This window comes from Gastrolobium bilobum, unplaced genomic scaffold, assembly GCF_033153095.1.
Source record: "Gastrolobium bilobum isolate Gb01-03AN ecotype WA unplaced genomic scaffold, APGP_CSIRO_Gbil_v1 utg8451, whole genome shotgun sequence".
Lineage (NCBI taxonomy): Eukaryota > Viridiplantae > Streptophyta > Magnoliopsida > Fabales > Fabaceae > Gastrolobium > Gastrolobium bilobum.
Window position 1 is genome coordinate 209,434 of NW_026898154.1, and position 15,825 is coordinate 225,258.

A 15,825-nucleotide genomic window follows, 5' to 3' on the forward strand; every position below is an offset into this window, starting at 1 on the left:
AACGTAATAAAAATGAAAATAAGAAATATTAAAATAAAGTTAAAAGAATCTAAATTTAAAAAATATAAATAATTTTAAATTATAATTTAATAGAAGATACATAATTGTAGTTATATTATAAGGGTTTATTAGTTCTCAATTGAATGTACAGAAATGGCTATAACAGAGTTTATGTTATTTGTATTAACAGCTACTCTAGGAGGAATGTTTTTATGCGGTTAGAGAAATATAAAACATTAAGATAGCCTTATCCAATAGCTTAAGCTTTTAGGTTAAATTAGTTCATTAGATGATATTAGAGCACCAGTGTCACGTGTTCGATTCTCGTCGTCCCCATTCTACTACTAAAATAATTAAATATTGTGGAATTTCTTAACTCATGTTGGTTGAGCTTGATGCATCATCCATCCTTCAAGCTCCGATGGACCCTTGTGTGAGGGGGTGCATTAGAGAAATATAAAGTTATTAATGTAACTTCACCTAATAGCTTAAACTTTTGAGTTGTATTGATTTATTACATTGTTAAGCACAAATAGATGAGCCTGTGTATTATTCACTTTCAAGCCTAGTGGACTATAGTATGAAGGATCTATTAACAGGTCTAGATCAAAAAATTTATTTTTTAGATATATGCCAAACCATAATTATAACTTGAGCCTATATAAGGCTAACAACTAGGCCAGACCTAAGTATTTTATACAGATTTAATCTCTTTAAGGCAAAGTCTGATCCAACTCAGTCCAGCCTATTTACATTCTTAGTTGTAACAAATATCAATTTTCTTTTTCCTTAAAATGGGTGAGAGGATTTCAATATATCCCAAAAATAGGTATGAGCTATGGATGTGATGGAAAAAAATGTGGGTGAGTGAGAAAATAAAATGATGATTGTGATTAAAAGTTTGTAATTCTGTGCTGAAATTTTTCTATGCAAGTAACACTATTGTTTTAAAAACTTACCAATTGCCATATTAATTCAAGTGTTTCATGTTCAATTTATTTTGTGTGTAAATAACCTGGTGTCAATGTAGAAAAAATATTTAGTGGTCTGTTATCAAAAAAAAAAAAAAAATTTAGTGGTCCCCATCCTTTCATCTTCTCTCTCTTCTTTTTTCTTTTTTCTTTTTTCTTTTTTCTTTTTTCTCTCTTCTCTCTTCTCTCTCTTCCGGACACATGAGTGCCGGGATTACTACGCATTCTCTCAACGTACGTGTTTTATGTGCAGGAGGAGAGTGTCTATGTTCTCAACTTCTCATCATATGAAGCACGACTGGGCATGACTGAATGCACCGCCAACATAGGCTTGTGCAGTCTAAGCTCATCTCCCCCTTGACCATTTTTTTTCCTTGCGTACATAACTTTTGTAAAAGGTGATCTATTCAACTCAAAACTTAAACTGTAGGTTAAAATTATATATATGAAAAAAATATTTCTACAGTCACTTTACATAAAATTATCTACTGCTATCCTTTATAACTATTTACTATTAGTAGTACATAGTTATAATATTAAAATTATTATTTTTCTCTCCATGTCAGCAGACAAGTTCTGAAAAGTGACTGAAGAGAGAAAAAAAAAGCAGCTTTAATGTTATAACTATGTACTATCGGCAATACATAGTTATAAAGGGTAGCTGTAGATAACCTTATCTAAAGTGGCTGTAGAAATGTTTACTTATATATATATATATATATATATAGGGTAAAGGATTTTTCCAGTCAATGGAGATAAGTTATTTTCGGTGAGCCCAAAACGACGTCGTTTTGGGGCGGAAATCAATGTATTTTTGTAATTATAATATATTATAGGGTTATATTAGTCTTTATCATTATAATTTTTTAATCTTATAATCCTAAAACGACGTCGTTTTGAGCTCACTGGAGATAACTTTATATTCGGTGACTGGAGAAATATTTTTCTTATATATATATATATATATTAATGGGGAAGATTATATTTACAAACTTTTTGTTTACAAATTCTTACAAACTACACTAAGTATGACTAGTCATACTTCAATCAAGAGTGTATGACCGGTCATACTTAGTGTAATTTATAAAAAAAAATTTGTAAACGGATCCTTCCCTTATATTAATAGTTTTATATTTTTAACACATCTCCTCATACAAGAACCTTGATGCACGGACACGGACACGGGACACGACACGACACGCCGACACGTTAATTCTAAAAAATGTCATATTTGGACACGTTGGGACACGTTTTGATATTAAATAAATTTTTTATATATATAATATAATTTACATTTAATACATATAAGAGTCCATAATAAGTCATATAACCAATCGAATATTTAAATTTCATAACATAAATATAAATATAAATAATTTTTCGTACTTTGTTAATTTTTCATGTCAAATTTCATAACAGAAAAAAATTAGTTTATAAATTATTTCTTTTATATTTAGTTAACTAAAAAAAATTAAGATTTAAAAAAAGAGTAAACACCTTTTTTGGTCCCTGGCAATATCTACGAAATTATTTTTAGTCCCTGGCAATAAAAAAGGACCAAATTGGTCCCTAAAATTATGAAAAAAGGGCCACATTAGTCCTTATGTCAACTCCTCCGTCACTAACGTGACCCTTTTTGCATACTGTTAGGGACCAATTTGGTCCTTTTTTATTGCCAGGGACTAAAAAGGATTTCGTAGATATTGTCAGGGACCTAAAAGGGTGTTTACTCTAAAAAAAAAAAAAACGTGTCCGAGCGTGTCCTAGCGTTGACCGCGTGTCCGCAAAAGTTGACCGTGTGTCTAAAAAACGTGTCGGAACGTGTCGGAGAGTTGACCGCGTGTCCCCAAATGTTGACCACGTGTCGAACGCGTGTCCGAGAGTGTCAGAGCGTGTCCGTGTCGGATACGTGTCCAACACGCAAATTTTTTTCTAATCAGCGTGTCCGTGCTTTAGTGACAAGAATAGACTTAAACACGAGAGCAAACTTAAATGATAGATGATGCATTATGTCTAGTCTTTTGTAAGAAATTTCATAATATTTAATTATTTATTAATAGAATAAATCGGTGAGAATCAGACTCGTAATCACTTATTCGTAGAGACTCTAATTAATTCATCCAAAAACTTAAATCATTGGATGAGACTATATTAATAATTTTATATATCTGTAACAATTTTTGCCATCCGTCTCGTTTGCTTCTAGAATCGAAGCTATCTTATACTGTTTTCAATCGTTCAACTTGTGAGTGGACACATTGAAATGCATTTATATATGCTGCTCCACCATGGTTTATCTTTCCACAGTTAATTGATGATTCAAGTATTCAACTGATTATACTGAAAATATGATCGCACTTAGTTTAAACAACTTGTTTGTTTTTTTTTGAAGAAGCTTAAACAACTTGTTTATTTTCTTTTTTTTTTTTTTTTTTGTGCTAAGTGCTAACTGTGACTATAACTCAACTACTCTAAGGAGAATAGTTAACGACAACTAAACGTTTCCGACTGCTTATGTGTTTCCGACTTGGATTTCCCCATGACCCATCCATGTTTACACATGTGAAGGTATAGGCAATACAAGAAAACTGGTAGTTGCCAACCGTTTATCCGAGACAGTTTCACTTAAACCCCCTATGGTAAAGGTCAATTGCACTCCAGTTATATCCTTGTATTTTTTATTTTATTTTACAAAGCAGTTGTTTCCATACTTGAATCTGGGACCGTACGTTACCAACAACCTAGCTAACCGTTGTTCCAAGACTCAATCTCATAACTAATCATAACAAAAATAAAAAAGCAAATTAAAGTTAATTTAAAAGGATTGATTTACTTGGGTATATGAATGTAGATCAGTATTTTTTTATTTTATTTTTGTGGAGAATAGATCAGTATATTTAAAAGTAACAGAAGTTGCTGTCATTCGCAGCTTGATGATATATTAAATTGGGTCTATTATATAGACCAAGATTTACAATTGGTTACATCAGGAAATCGGCTAAACTTAAGGAACAGAAAGCATAAATCAAGCTAATCTATTTACATCAGAAAATCAGCTAAACTTAAGGAACAGAAAGCATAAATCAAGCTAATCTATTTACATCAGGAAATCAGCTAAAACTAAGGAACAGAAAGCATAAATCAAGCTAATCTATTTTAATATACAAGGTAACAAACCGTGATAGTTACAATCAGGATCCTAACAAATTAATGCTACTCTAATACTCCCCCTCAAGGTGGAGCATGGAGGGAGGAGATGCCCAACTTGGAAGTCAAAAAATCGAATTGTTTGGATCCAAGTGCTTTGGTCATAATATCTGCGGGTTGAGAACTAGTGGGGATATGTTGAGTAGAAATAGTCTTGCTGAGAAGATAGTCCCGAACAAAATGGCAATCTAACTCGATATGCTTGGTACGCTCATGGAACACTGGATTAGAAGCAATATGAATAGCAGACTGACTGTCACAAAACAGTTGCATAGGGGCTGCATGAGGAATATCAAGAGAGCTGAGAAAAGACTTTAACCAAATAAGCTCAGAAGTCGCAGCTGCCATGGCACGGTATTCAGCTTCAGCAGAGGAGCGGGATATTGTGTTTTGCTTCTTGGTTTTCCAAGAAATAGGAGAATGTCCAAGAGTAACAAAATAACCAGTGACTGATTTTCGAGTCAAGGGACAACTAGCCCAATCCGAATCAGAATAGGCACGAAGAAGAAGATCACTGTCAGATCGAAGAAGGAGTCCTTGGCCAGGATTGGACTTAATGTACCGAAGAACACGAATAGCCGCATCGTAATGTATCTGCATAGGATGCTGCAAAAACTGAGAAAGTGTGTGAACTGCATAACTAAGTTCTGGTCGTGTAATCGTGAGATATACAAGACGGCCAACAATACGTCTATAACGTTTAGGATCATCAAACGGAGGTCCTTCAGCAAGAGCAAGCTTGTGATTGGGATCCATAGGATAAGCAACCGGTTTACAACTTTGAAGTCCACATTCCTTAAGAATATCCAAAGCAAATTTGCGTTGAGTAAGAAACAAACCGGTCTTGCTTCGAGCAAATTCAATGCCAAGAAAATACTTGAGGGGACCAAGATCTTTGATTTTAAACCAGGTTTGTAAATGAGCTTTGACACGGTCACAGAGAGAAGGATCACTACCTGCCAACAAAATATCATCTACATAGACAAGTATAGCAACATAATGGGAACCAGTCGAGTAAGTGAACAACGTATAATCAGCACGAGACTGAACAAAGCCGAAACTGAGGAGAGAACTACGAAGCTTAGCAAACCAATTTCGTGGGGATTGCTTGAGACCATAAAGTGAACGTTGAAGCTTACAGGCGTGACCAGACTTGGTTTGGGAGAAACCGGGAGGAAAACGCATAAAGACTTCTTCATCCAAATCGCCATGGAGAAAGGCATTTTGAACATCCAGCTGAAAAATGCTCCATTTTCGAGCTACAGCTACAGATAAAAATGTACGCACACTTGTCATTTTAGCCACCGGTGCAAAAGTCTCAGTGTAATCTTCTCCTTCGATCTGATTGTTCCCAGCAATAACCAGACGCGCTTTATAGCGTTCAATGGTTCCATCAGAATTGTACTTGATGCGGTACACCCACTTACATGGAATAGCTTTCTTACCAGAAGGGAGAGGTTGAATTTGCCAAGTATGATTGGCTTCCAATGCATCAATTTCGGCTTGCATGGCTTTCTGCCAATGAGGATATTGCATAGCCTCTTTAAATGATTTGGGTTCCAGGTTACTATCCACGGCGGCAAGAAAAATCTGATGGTGCGAAGAAAATAATGCATTAGAAACATAATGATCAATGGAATATTGAATACCTGAGTCGATTGGAGAAGTGGAGAGACGAGGAAATGGTGTAGTCATTGTGTTGCATACATAATCCTTTAAATGAGATGGGGGACGTCTGGCACGCTGTTCACGAATATCTGCCACAGATGCAGTGTTGGGTTCTGTCAACGGAACCGGTGAACCAGGGACATCCGTGGATGAAGTAATAGAACCCGGAACTGGGGAGGACGAACTCCCCCTGTCATCAAGCTCCGCTGTGGGAGTATCAATAGCAGTAACAGGTGCCACATCATAATCGGTGAAGACAGCTTGTGGTGACGGTACATGGACAGAAGGTGCAGATGAAGTTGCAGCCAATGGAAAAATAGTTTCATGAAATAAAACATCACGAGAAACAAATATTTCATGAGTGGAGATATCCATGACCTTCCATCCTTTTTTGTTGAAAGGGTAGCCAACAAACACACACTTACGGGAGCGAGGAGCGAACTTGTCATGTGGTTTGGGTAAAACAGTAGTGTAACATAAACTCCCAAAGACCCGTAAGTGATCATACTTTGGTGGAGTGCCATGCAAAACTTCATAGGGACACTGACCACCAAGGAGTGGAGTCGGTGTCCTGTTGATGAGGTGAGCAGCGGTCAAGATGCATTCTCCCCAAAGAGATATAGGTAAGTGACCATCAAAACGCAAAGCACGAGCCACGTTGAGGATGTGACGATGACGACGTTCAACGCGTCCATTTTGCTGTGGGGTGTAAGTGCATGATAATTGATGATGAATACCGTAGGATGAGAGAGCCTCTTGGACTACAGATGACAAAAATTCAGTCCCATTATCACTCTGAATTCGCTTAACAGATGCATCATATTGGGTGCGAACCAAGTGGAGAAACCGAAGTAAACATGTGGAAGTTTCAGTTTTATTGCGCATCAAAAAAATCCAAACATGTCTACTAAAATCATCGACTACAGTTAAAAAATAGCGGGCACCAGTTGTAGATGCCATATGATATGGCCCCCATATATCACAGTGAAGTAAATCAAAAGGATGTAAACAACGTTTATTATTAATAGGAAAAGGACTTCGTGGTTGTTTGGCTTTACAACAAACGTCACAAGGAGCCAAATTATTTGCATTGGAAATAAAAGGTAACAAAGATAAATAACGGGAAGATGGATGTCCTAGACGACGATGCCATAGTGCTGCAGAATCTGACGTACTGGCAACATGAGCAGAAGCTGATGATGCACACAATATATACACCCCTTCTCGTTCAACACCCGTTCCAATCGTCCTCTTCTGCTTTAGGTCCTGTATCAAACAAACAGAATTAACAAACAATGCCAAGCAAGACTGGCGCAGAAGCTGAGATACAGAAATCAAATTACAAGCCAACGAAGGGACATAAAGAACATTGGAGAGATGAAGAGAAGAGCCCAAATTAATGCTGCCACATTGCGTAGCAATATCATGAACTCCATTCGGCAGTCCCACAGAACAAGGAGAAATAGAATGCACATTGGATAGATAGGAGAGTGTGCCCGTCATGTGTTGGGATGCACCACTGTCGATGATCCAAGATGGGTGTAAAATCTTACCCGTAAGTTTATCAACTGGAGGGGCAGAAGAGACAGCCAAGGACATGAGATGTTGTAGAACTTCTGGTGTAAAATCTGCCATGGAGATGGATGCTGATGACGGCTCAGAAGGAACCGAAGGCAGAGAAGTATGAGCAGCCCGAGCAGATTGTGGGTGAGATCGTGCAGTGGATGAACGACCACGACCACGGCTTCGTCCAGGAGGAGGGCTGCGTCCAGGAGTGGGGCGATCTGGGTAACCAATCAGCTGATAACATCTTGTTATGTCATGATAAGGTTTGCCACAGTAAGTGCATGTGACTTTAGGTTTGGAAGAATCTCCTAGTTCTTTGGAGACAGTACCAGGCGTTGCATATCCCATTGCATCAGAAGGAGAATCCTGAGATCGGACCAATGCCTTGTGCGTTTCCTCTTGAGCTACCATAGAGAACACCCGATTGATACTTGGGAGTGGAGTGGTATTGAGGATTTGGGTAATAAGACTACCATAAGTAGTGTGATCCAGACCCATAAGGAACTGATAAATACGATTGTTGTCATCCTCAGTAGTAACAGATTTAGAAAAAGCACAGTCAGCACCAGTGGAACAAGCTGTGAGGGATCGATTAGACTCCAGTTCATCCCAAATAGAACGAAGCTTGGTATAATAATCTATAACAGAAGTACCATTCTGTCTGATGGAGGAAAGTGTAGCCTTCAAGTGGAAGACACGTGGGACATTTGCAACAGAGAAACGCTCGCTGAGATCATCCCAGAGACCTTTTGCAGTTTCAAAACACTTGATAAAAGGTTGAAGTTGGGGATCAATAGTATTATGCAGCCAACTATTGATCATGGAGTTACAAAGAACCCATGCATAAGCTTCGTCCGATGTTGTATCAGTAGGAGCAACAATAGTGCCATCAATAAAACCAAGTTTATTTTTGGCTCGGAGAGCATTTTTTAGAAGCTTAGCCCAATTTTCATAATTGGATTGTCCACGGAGGATGACCGTGGTGAGAACAGCACCAGGATTGTCGGATGGGTGCAGGTAAAAGGGTGACTTAGAATCAGAAACCTTGAAGGTTTTAGGTGCGGAAGTCATGATGAAAAAAAAAAATGAAGGCTTGTTGATCGTCAAGCTCTTGATACCATAACAGAAGTTGCTGTCATTCGCAGCTTGATGATATATTAAATTGGGTCTATTATATAGACCAAGATTTACAATTGGTTACATCAGGAAATCGGCTAAACTTAAGGAACAGAAAGCATAAATCAAGCTAATCTATTTACATCAGGAAATCAGCTAAACTTAAGGAACAGAAAGCATAAATCAAGCTAATCTATTTTAATATACAAGGTAACAAACCGTGATAGTTACAATCAGGATCCTAACAAATTAATGCTACTCTAATAAAAAGGATTGATTTACTTGTGTTGCTTATGGCTGATCATTGTAGGCTCATTCCTTGTACTTGATTTAGCTCGAAAATTTGGATTCAAACAGGTTTGGTTCGGTGACTTGATTTTGATATTTTCTTTTTTGATGTAGTTTATATACGGAGTCTCGTTCAGAAATCTTAGGTTCATTTTTTCCACACTTACCTCGAGGGAAATAATCGGACATATTAATTTTGCCACCCACACTTATATATCTAGGAAAATAATTGTATTATGTTGTAGGAAATTGGTTGTGTTATGCTATAAACACAATCAATGTTGATTCCACTATTTTCTTTTCTTTTCTTTTTATTTTAAAAGTGGTGAAGTCCACATTGATTATGTCTATAGCTTGACACAACTAATTTCCTACCACATGATACAATTATTTTCCATATATCTATATATACGATTGGTTCATACTTTCTTTCAGTCTATTGGCTGTGGTGGTATTTGTAGGTGTTAGTTTTGTGAATTTTTTTATTTTTAAAAAAATAAGGGAATTGAGAAGCAAATATTTCTGACTACGCGATCATATTAAGTTGGATAAGGTTTTAGTAAATCAAATATATATTCTAATTGAAGAAATCTTAGTAGGTTAACCCCAGTTCAGACACTTATATTGACTTGGAATTGTCGTTCAGCTTCTTATAAAACTTCAATTGGAAATGAATATATTGAACAAGTAAAATTCAATAAATATTGTTGTCAATATATAGTTTCCATTCTCATAATTTGATTAATCATATATAAAAATACTCCAAAATTTAAAGCAAATAAAAGATATTATTAATGATTTGCTTCATTTCTTAGTCAGAGGCTCAAGAATCTAAAGATTGAAGAAGCCCCGTATGGCCTGGGAAAAAATATATTATTTTATTCTTTAATATTTAGGCTGCAGTTAATATTATATTATTCTTTTGGTAAATAGTGAACGTAATATTTTATTAGTAAGCTAAGATTAAAACTAGTTATATCAATGCTCTTAAGTCTTATCCGTTTTGATTCCTATAATATCATTTTAATTTAATTTAATTTTTCAAAAATCATTAGTAACGAAAATAATGAAACTTAAAGCAAACAATCATTTTAATTATAGAACATATAAATCTAATTAATTTAGCATACTAACAATAAATGTATGGAAATTAATTATCATTCAATATCAATCATTAACATAGAAATGATCTTTCAATATTATATTTGACATCAAATTTGGTAATGTCCCTCAACCAAAATGATATTGAATGAATATTTTAACATAATTGTTATTGGAGAGCCAGATTACTAATTTTTGCATCTTCGAAGTTCAACCAAAATGTGTTTACTCGTATAGTCCATGCATTGCACCTAGACAAATAGTTACGATATTTATTTGATTCACTATACCTTTGTAACTTTCCAAGATTAGATCAACATACGTACACTCACATACTATATTTGGCATGAAAAGACATTTTTCACCTATATAAACATCCTCTGTATGCTGGTGTCCAGTAATCTGGTCCAGTGTTCTCTCTGTAAACTAGAGGGGTACATGAAGTGGGAACTAAACAAAGACCTCTGCTCCTAAGGTCTAGCTTTCCGTCCTCATTATCTTTTTTATCCAAGCTTCCCCATGGATCCTGGATTCAATCCCAAGAAAACAATGCCAATAGGTTAATTATTGCTAATAAGAGTGAAAATTTGAGAGACTTTTAAAAGAAATGGAGAACTTTATTTTTCTACCTTGTGCAAATTGGTCTTCAAGTAAGGGTTGCTCAGTAGCTGCAAAATATGTATGAATGTAAGTGTAAACTAAGCTAAAGGAATAGAAGTTGCACTTAAGTTAAAGGAATTAAGCTAAGCAAGAAGAAAATTCAACTCTAGTATATATTAAATAGTTATAGTCAAGAAGGATAATTGTATTAATTAGTTATAGTTAATTTTTTTTAGTGTTTAAAACTGCATCTTTTTTTCAAGTTGAATACATGTGAGATATATGTTACTCAAGATTAACCAAGGGAACACCCAGTGATTAAGCATTAATGTCTAATATGGTGGTCTTTGGTTTATTTACCAACAACCATTAGTAGTTCTAAGTAATAAGGAGCTTCTTTAATTTATCTATAATGGATTCGACATTACTCGAATCAGATTAATCGGGTAATCAATATTGATGAATATATATATATATATATATATATGGTTTACTCTAAAGTAAGACTTAAAAGTCTTATTCTTTATTTTAGTTGTTGATGGATGAAAATCAATAGTTATTATTTGTAGTGTAATTAATAATTAATTAATTAGTATGACTTCCTAAACTATAATCGTTAGATGTGCGAAAATCAACGGTTAAGAGGAAGATTAAGACTTGTATATATCACATATTGCATGATGCTCATGAGATCAAGGAAAATGTGCTATCGCTCAATGTAACATTTTTTATTCATTTTAAGAAGGAATTTATATGCAAGAAGTCTAGCTAGTTATATTCGTTGGCATTAAAAATAAAAAAGAAGAAGGTAAGCAACAACAATAATTGTGTATTATATATATAGTTGCATAATGCAGGGAAAGTAAACTTTTCCATAATGATACCCACCTGGACTTGTTCTTGAAGAAACTTTATGTACCCAATTGCTTCAAACAGCACCGATGCTGTATCTGTCTGAAATTCAACAAAAAATTTGATCATTATGTAGTAGGTAGTGAGAAAAGTAGAGCACTGTGAATTATTTAGTGCATATATATATAAAGGAGAGAAAAAGGAGAAAAGGGAGGGAGGGTTTAGTGCAATCTGTAGTAACCTTTCCAAATGGAGACACAATTTGCTGAAGGGCTGTGATCTTGTCCCCTAGCTTGACTTTAGGTGCCTGCACCTTTTAAACAATAAATAGAAGTTTCTTAACACTGCACAAAAGTAGGTTTCCCACTTTCTTGCTTTTCTTTACACTCATAAGTTCATGTATGTTGGTCTTTTATATTTGTACCTTTGAAGAAGAAGCTGTTGATGTATCTTGCTTAGACTTCTTCAAGTTTGCTTCAGAAGATTCTTCAGATCTTTTCTTCTTTACTTCACGTGTTGTCCCCTCTCCTCTTCCATTATTATTACTTCTTATCTGCACATTGCATCCATTTAATAAACAAAATTATGTTAAAAGCATGGTTAATTATTTCCTTGAATTTTTTAAGAGCAAAGAGGCTGTAATAAACCATATAATTAATTGGTTTGTAAACTAACCGGTGGTGATGGTGTCTGAAGACCCTGCTTCTTTGATTCAGATAAGTTTAAGTATTTCATACTAGGCTTCTGTGCATGGATTCCAATAACTGGCCTTCCTAACCTACTCTTAAACGATATAACATCTGAGAAATTTCTTGTGCATGAAGAAATATTGGGAAACCCATGGTAAAGTTTACCACTGTCTCCAACTGAAAGGCTATTAAATCCATTTGCATTAAATGGTTTTCCAAATATAGCTCCTGGCACTTCACTTGCATGATGATATTCTTGCTTGACCTTCATGCCCTGATCATAGCAAGTGAAAACTGGAGAGTTTCTACTTGCTCCGCCAACAGAGGCTGATATGGAATCTCCGAAAGGTTGTTTGAAATGACAAGGCTCAGATTGTGGGTAATGATCCATGGAGGAACTCAAAGACATGTTGTTTGTTTGTGGATCAAAGTGGCAACTAACTTCAGGGTCTGGTGGGGCAATAGACCAAGTGCTTACAAGATTAGACAACTTAGTCAACCTTTCATTATTCTCAATCATTGCCTCACTAAACCCATTTAAATGCTTCTCAAAACTATTGAATGAAGTTGAACCATTATATTCCCAGCTAGTATCAAGTTTCTTCAGGTAGTCACAGGCTGGTTCAAACATAGCACTTGTCAAGCTTTTAGATGACAGTGCATCCAGATAGGTCTCTCCAATTTCTTGGCTATTGTGCAACTCGCCATTTGATCCAACATCTCTATTAATTAATTCTATAAAATGTTAGTTGTAATTAAACTAAATGAAAAATATATCAAATCAACCTTAATATTCCATGTACAAACAAAAAGTCAATTCAAATGCATACAAGATTTGTTTCAGATTCAAAGATAATAAAACACGTGTTAAAGTTATATAACTTACAGTGTCCAATAAGGGTTTAATTTATTGGTGTGGATGAATATACAAGATAATTAACTACGAAAATCGAAGAGGTCTTATTAGTTTTACAGTATGAACACACTGACAAATTTGTTGACTTGAGTAATACACATAGCAGCCGTTGGATAGTGGAAAGCAAAAGCCTAGAAGATTATTTGCTCAATGAAAAAATAACATAGTGCCACCCTATTATCAGTTCCTATATATACCTTAAAACACCCTTAAATTTAACCCATTTTCTAACCTTAAGATTATTCTAGTATCTCTACTTATCTCTGTCTATGATATAGCAATAAACAATATCGAAGATAATCATTTATAAAATTCTATATATTCTTATTCATATAAGCTATTTATTTGTATATTTTTGTAAAATCATTACTAATTAACATAGAAACTTACGATAGAACATGACTCCAAAGTTGATTATCAGAAGCATGTTCACCCATCAACACCTTGGAGGAAGTTGCATGTGGCTCAACGAGTCTTCGAGAGGACTCAACTGTGAGGCTTGAATGGCTTGAGGCATTAGTGAAAGATGTAGAAACAGATATATCCTCCTCACAAGAAGAGGAAGAATTAGGGTTTGTTTGGTTGTTCCATGCGTGATTAGTATCGTTCCAGGAAGGAAGAGAATTTGCCTGGAGATACCACCAATTTAATGGGGTAGAAGAGGTTGCAATTGTATTTCCAACACATTCTTCAGCCATCTCTCTCTCTCTCTCTCTCTCTCTCTCTCTCTATTTTTCCTTCTTGCTCTCCGTTTTATTGGTGGAATGAACCTAGCTAGGGTTAAATATACAAATCTCTCTTTGTTTCTTTGTTGTTGCGGGTGGGAATTTATGGAGGGGATTGCTCCATTTTCAGTGACGTATAAGTTTGTAGGTTATATCAATTATAGGGGAGACAATAAAATATGCAACCTGAGTTTTTCCACTAACGTTCGTGGGTAATTATTATATCAGGGTGATGGGCCAGCATGAGTTTGGCTTAAGGTTGCTAATGTTGATGGATGAGTACGTGGTTTTTAGAGTTGCTAGTTTTTATTACTTAATTACACAATTTGTTTTTTACACAATTCTTATGTTACTTATTTTGTAAATAAACAAAACAAAAAAAATACACTTTTTTCCATTTATTTTTTTCAATCAAATATTGTGTCAAATAAGCCACTTTATATTGTGCACTTCCTTTCTTGTCTCCAACTAAAAAACCACAAAAGAAAAAAACTACTTGGGTGTAGGGATGAGGATTCTCTATGGTTAAAGAATGGTATGTAGAATTTACAAAAAAAAAAAACAAAAAAAAAGAATGGTATGTAGAAAATAAAATTTATCATTAATTTCTTTTACATGTAATAAAATATTTTTAAGTGATGGGATCACTTCAGAACTGTATATAATCCTCATCCCGACCATAGTGTAGTTGATTAATTAATGTGGGGTAGAATTTAGGTAGAGTACATTATGATTTTTTTTCAGTATATAGTAAAATAAAAGAGATACTTGGTGTCAATATGATGGACAGTTCAGTTTTATCCACACTCTGCAGGAATAGTAGAAGTGTGCTCTGATTGATTAGCGAACCATAGTTAGGCCATCCAGAGTTGTGGAATCCAGGTTTTGCCTCATCCTCGTAAAGGTCTTGAACCTTTGACTTTTGTTGATGCTATGGGAGCTGCTTTGTCCCGACATGTAGAGGATGTTTAGTTTATTTTCTATTTTTTATTTTAATTGATATTTTTTATTTATAATTAACGCATATTTTTAGCAAAAATGTCATGTTTTCAATACTTACCAAATAAAATGGTTCAAGAATAAAAAAACAATATATAAGGAATTAAAATAAATCATGATAAGCATATTAACAAATAAAAACATCAAATTTTGTTGTATGCAACTTCGGTTGAGTTCATCGTCGTAACAATCTTCCATTTCACCCTAGCCTTCTCATAACATTTTTGAGTTCTATGAATTATGTTTTTTTTTTTTTTCAAAATTATTTGATTAGTCCGATCCAAACAAATGTCAATTAATCCATGTTGGAAGCAACTCTCCCAAAATCATCTTTTTCATTCCGAACAACAAGTTTTGTATCACTTGAACTTATGATTACTGGTGAATTATAAGCTTTCCATGTCAGAGGCTGTTCAAAACTTGAATCCCTGGCAAAAAAAATTAGCGGTTTCTTGAGGTATTTTGTAATTATACACCACATATTTCGCGGAGATTTGTGTTTTTATGTCTTTGGTCAACATAAGTTATAAATTAGAATTTATAATTTTTTGTCATTTAATTATTAAGAAATTAATAAAGTAAAACGGTATATCAATATATTAAACCATTTAATTTTACAGGAAATGTTGTACTTTAAACTATGTCCAGTCAAATTATACCCATGAATTGTATAAATAGATATTATCTATATAGGTTAAAAAGGTATCATGTATATTTACCAAAAAAAAAAGGTATCATGTACCAAAAAAAAAAAAAAAAAAGAATATCATGCCTAAGTTCATATCAAGAATAAGGAAGTGGCATACATGAAACGGTATAAATATATATTTCATAGCAGAGTTTGCTTCGAGCATTGAATCATCGGTTCAATCTTTGAAATATTCTCTAAGATTACAGAGAAAATCTTTATGCTCTAAGTTTGGGGAGGCAATTAATATAACACTACCCCACGACAGATATATATTATTAATAGGTAAATTAAGATACAAAATATTAATTAGTAGATCTGTATGATATATTAATAATAGATATATACCATATATAAATGTCGGATATGCTCTGCCAATAATTTGAAGGAGCCCATATCTTAGTGGTTCTTGATTTCTTCATTACCAACTTCAAATCTG

The 15,825-nt window shown here is 34.6% G+C and overlaps 1 protein-coding gene across 1 annotated transcript; it reads right to left on the reverse strand.

Moving 5' to 3' along the window:
* Nucleotides 1-10,276: 10,276 nt before the first annotated feature.
* LOC133313307 (transcription factor bHLH111-like) lies at nt 10,277-13,672 on the reverse strand. Its single transcript, XM_061514658.1, has 7 exons — nt 13,365-13,672; nt 12,045-12,780; nt 11,794-11,922; nt 11,611-11,682; nt 11,406-11,471; nt 10,547-10,585; nt 10,277-10,443 (listed from the first exon to the last, which is right to left on the reverse strand). Exons 1-7 carry the CDS (start codon nt 13,670-13,672, stop codon nt 10,279-10,281), a joined length of 1,515 nt encoding a protein of 504 aa, XP_061370642.1. The 3' UTR covers nt 10,277-10,278.
* Nucleotides 13,673-15,825: the final 2,153 nt, after the last annotated feature.

Bases quoted from the DNA above. Each gene is read 5' to 3' on its own strand.
- LOC133313307 (XM_061514658.1), bottom strand. From the start codon at position 13,672: ATGGCTGAAGAATGTGTTGGAAATACAATTGCAACCTCTTCTACCCCA. The intron at 12,781-13,364 runs GTAAGTTTCTAT...ATTAATTAATAG, and splicing joins CTTTGGAGTCATGTTCTATC to AGATGTTGGATCAAATGGCG. The intron at 11,923-12,044 runs GTTAGTTTACAA...TGCAATGTGCAG, and splicing joins TTCAGACACCATCACCACCG to ATAAGAAGTAATAATAATGG.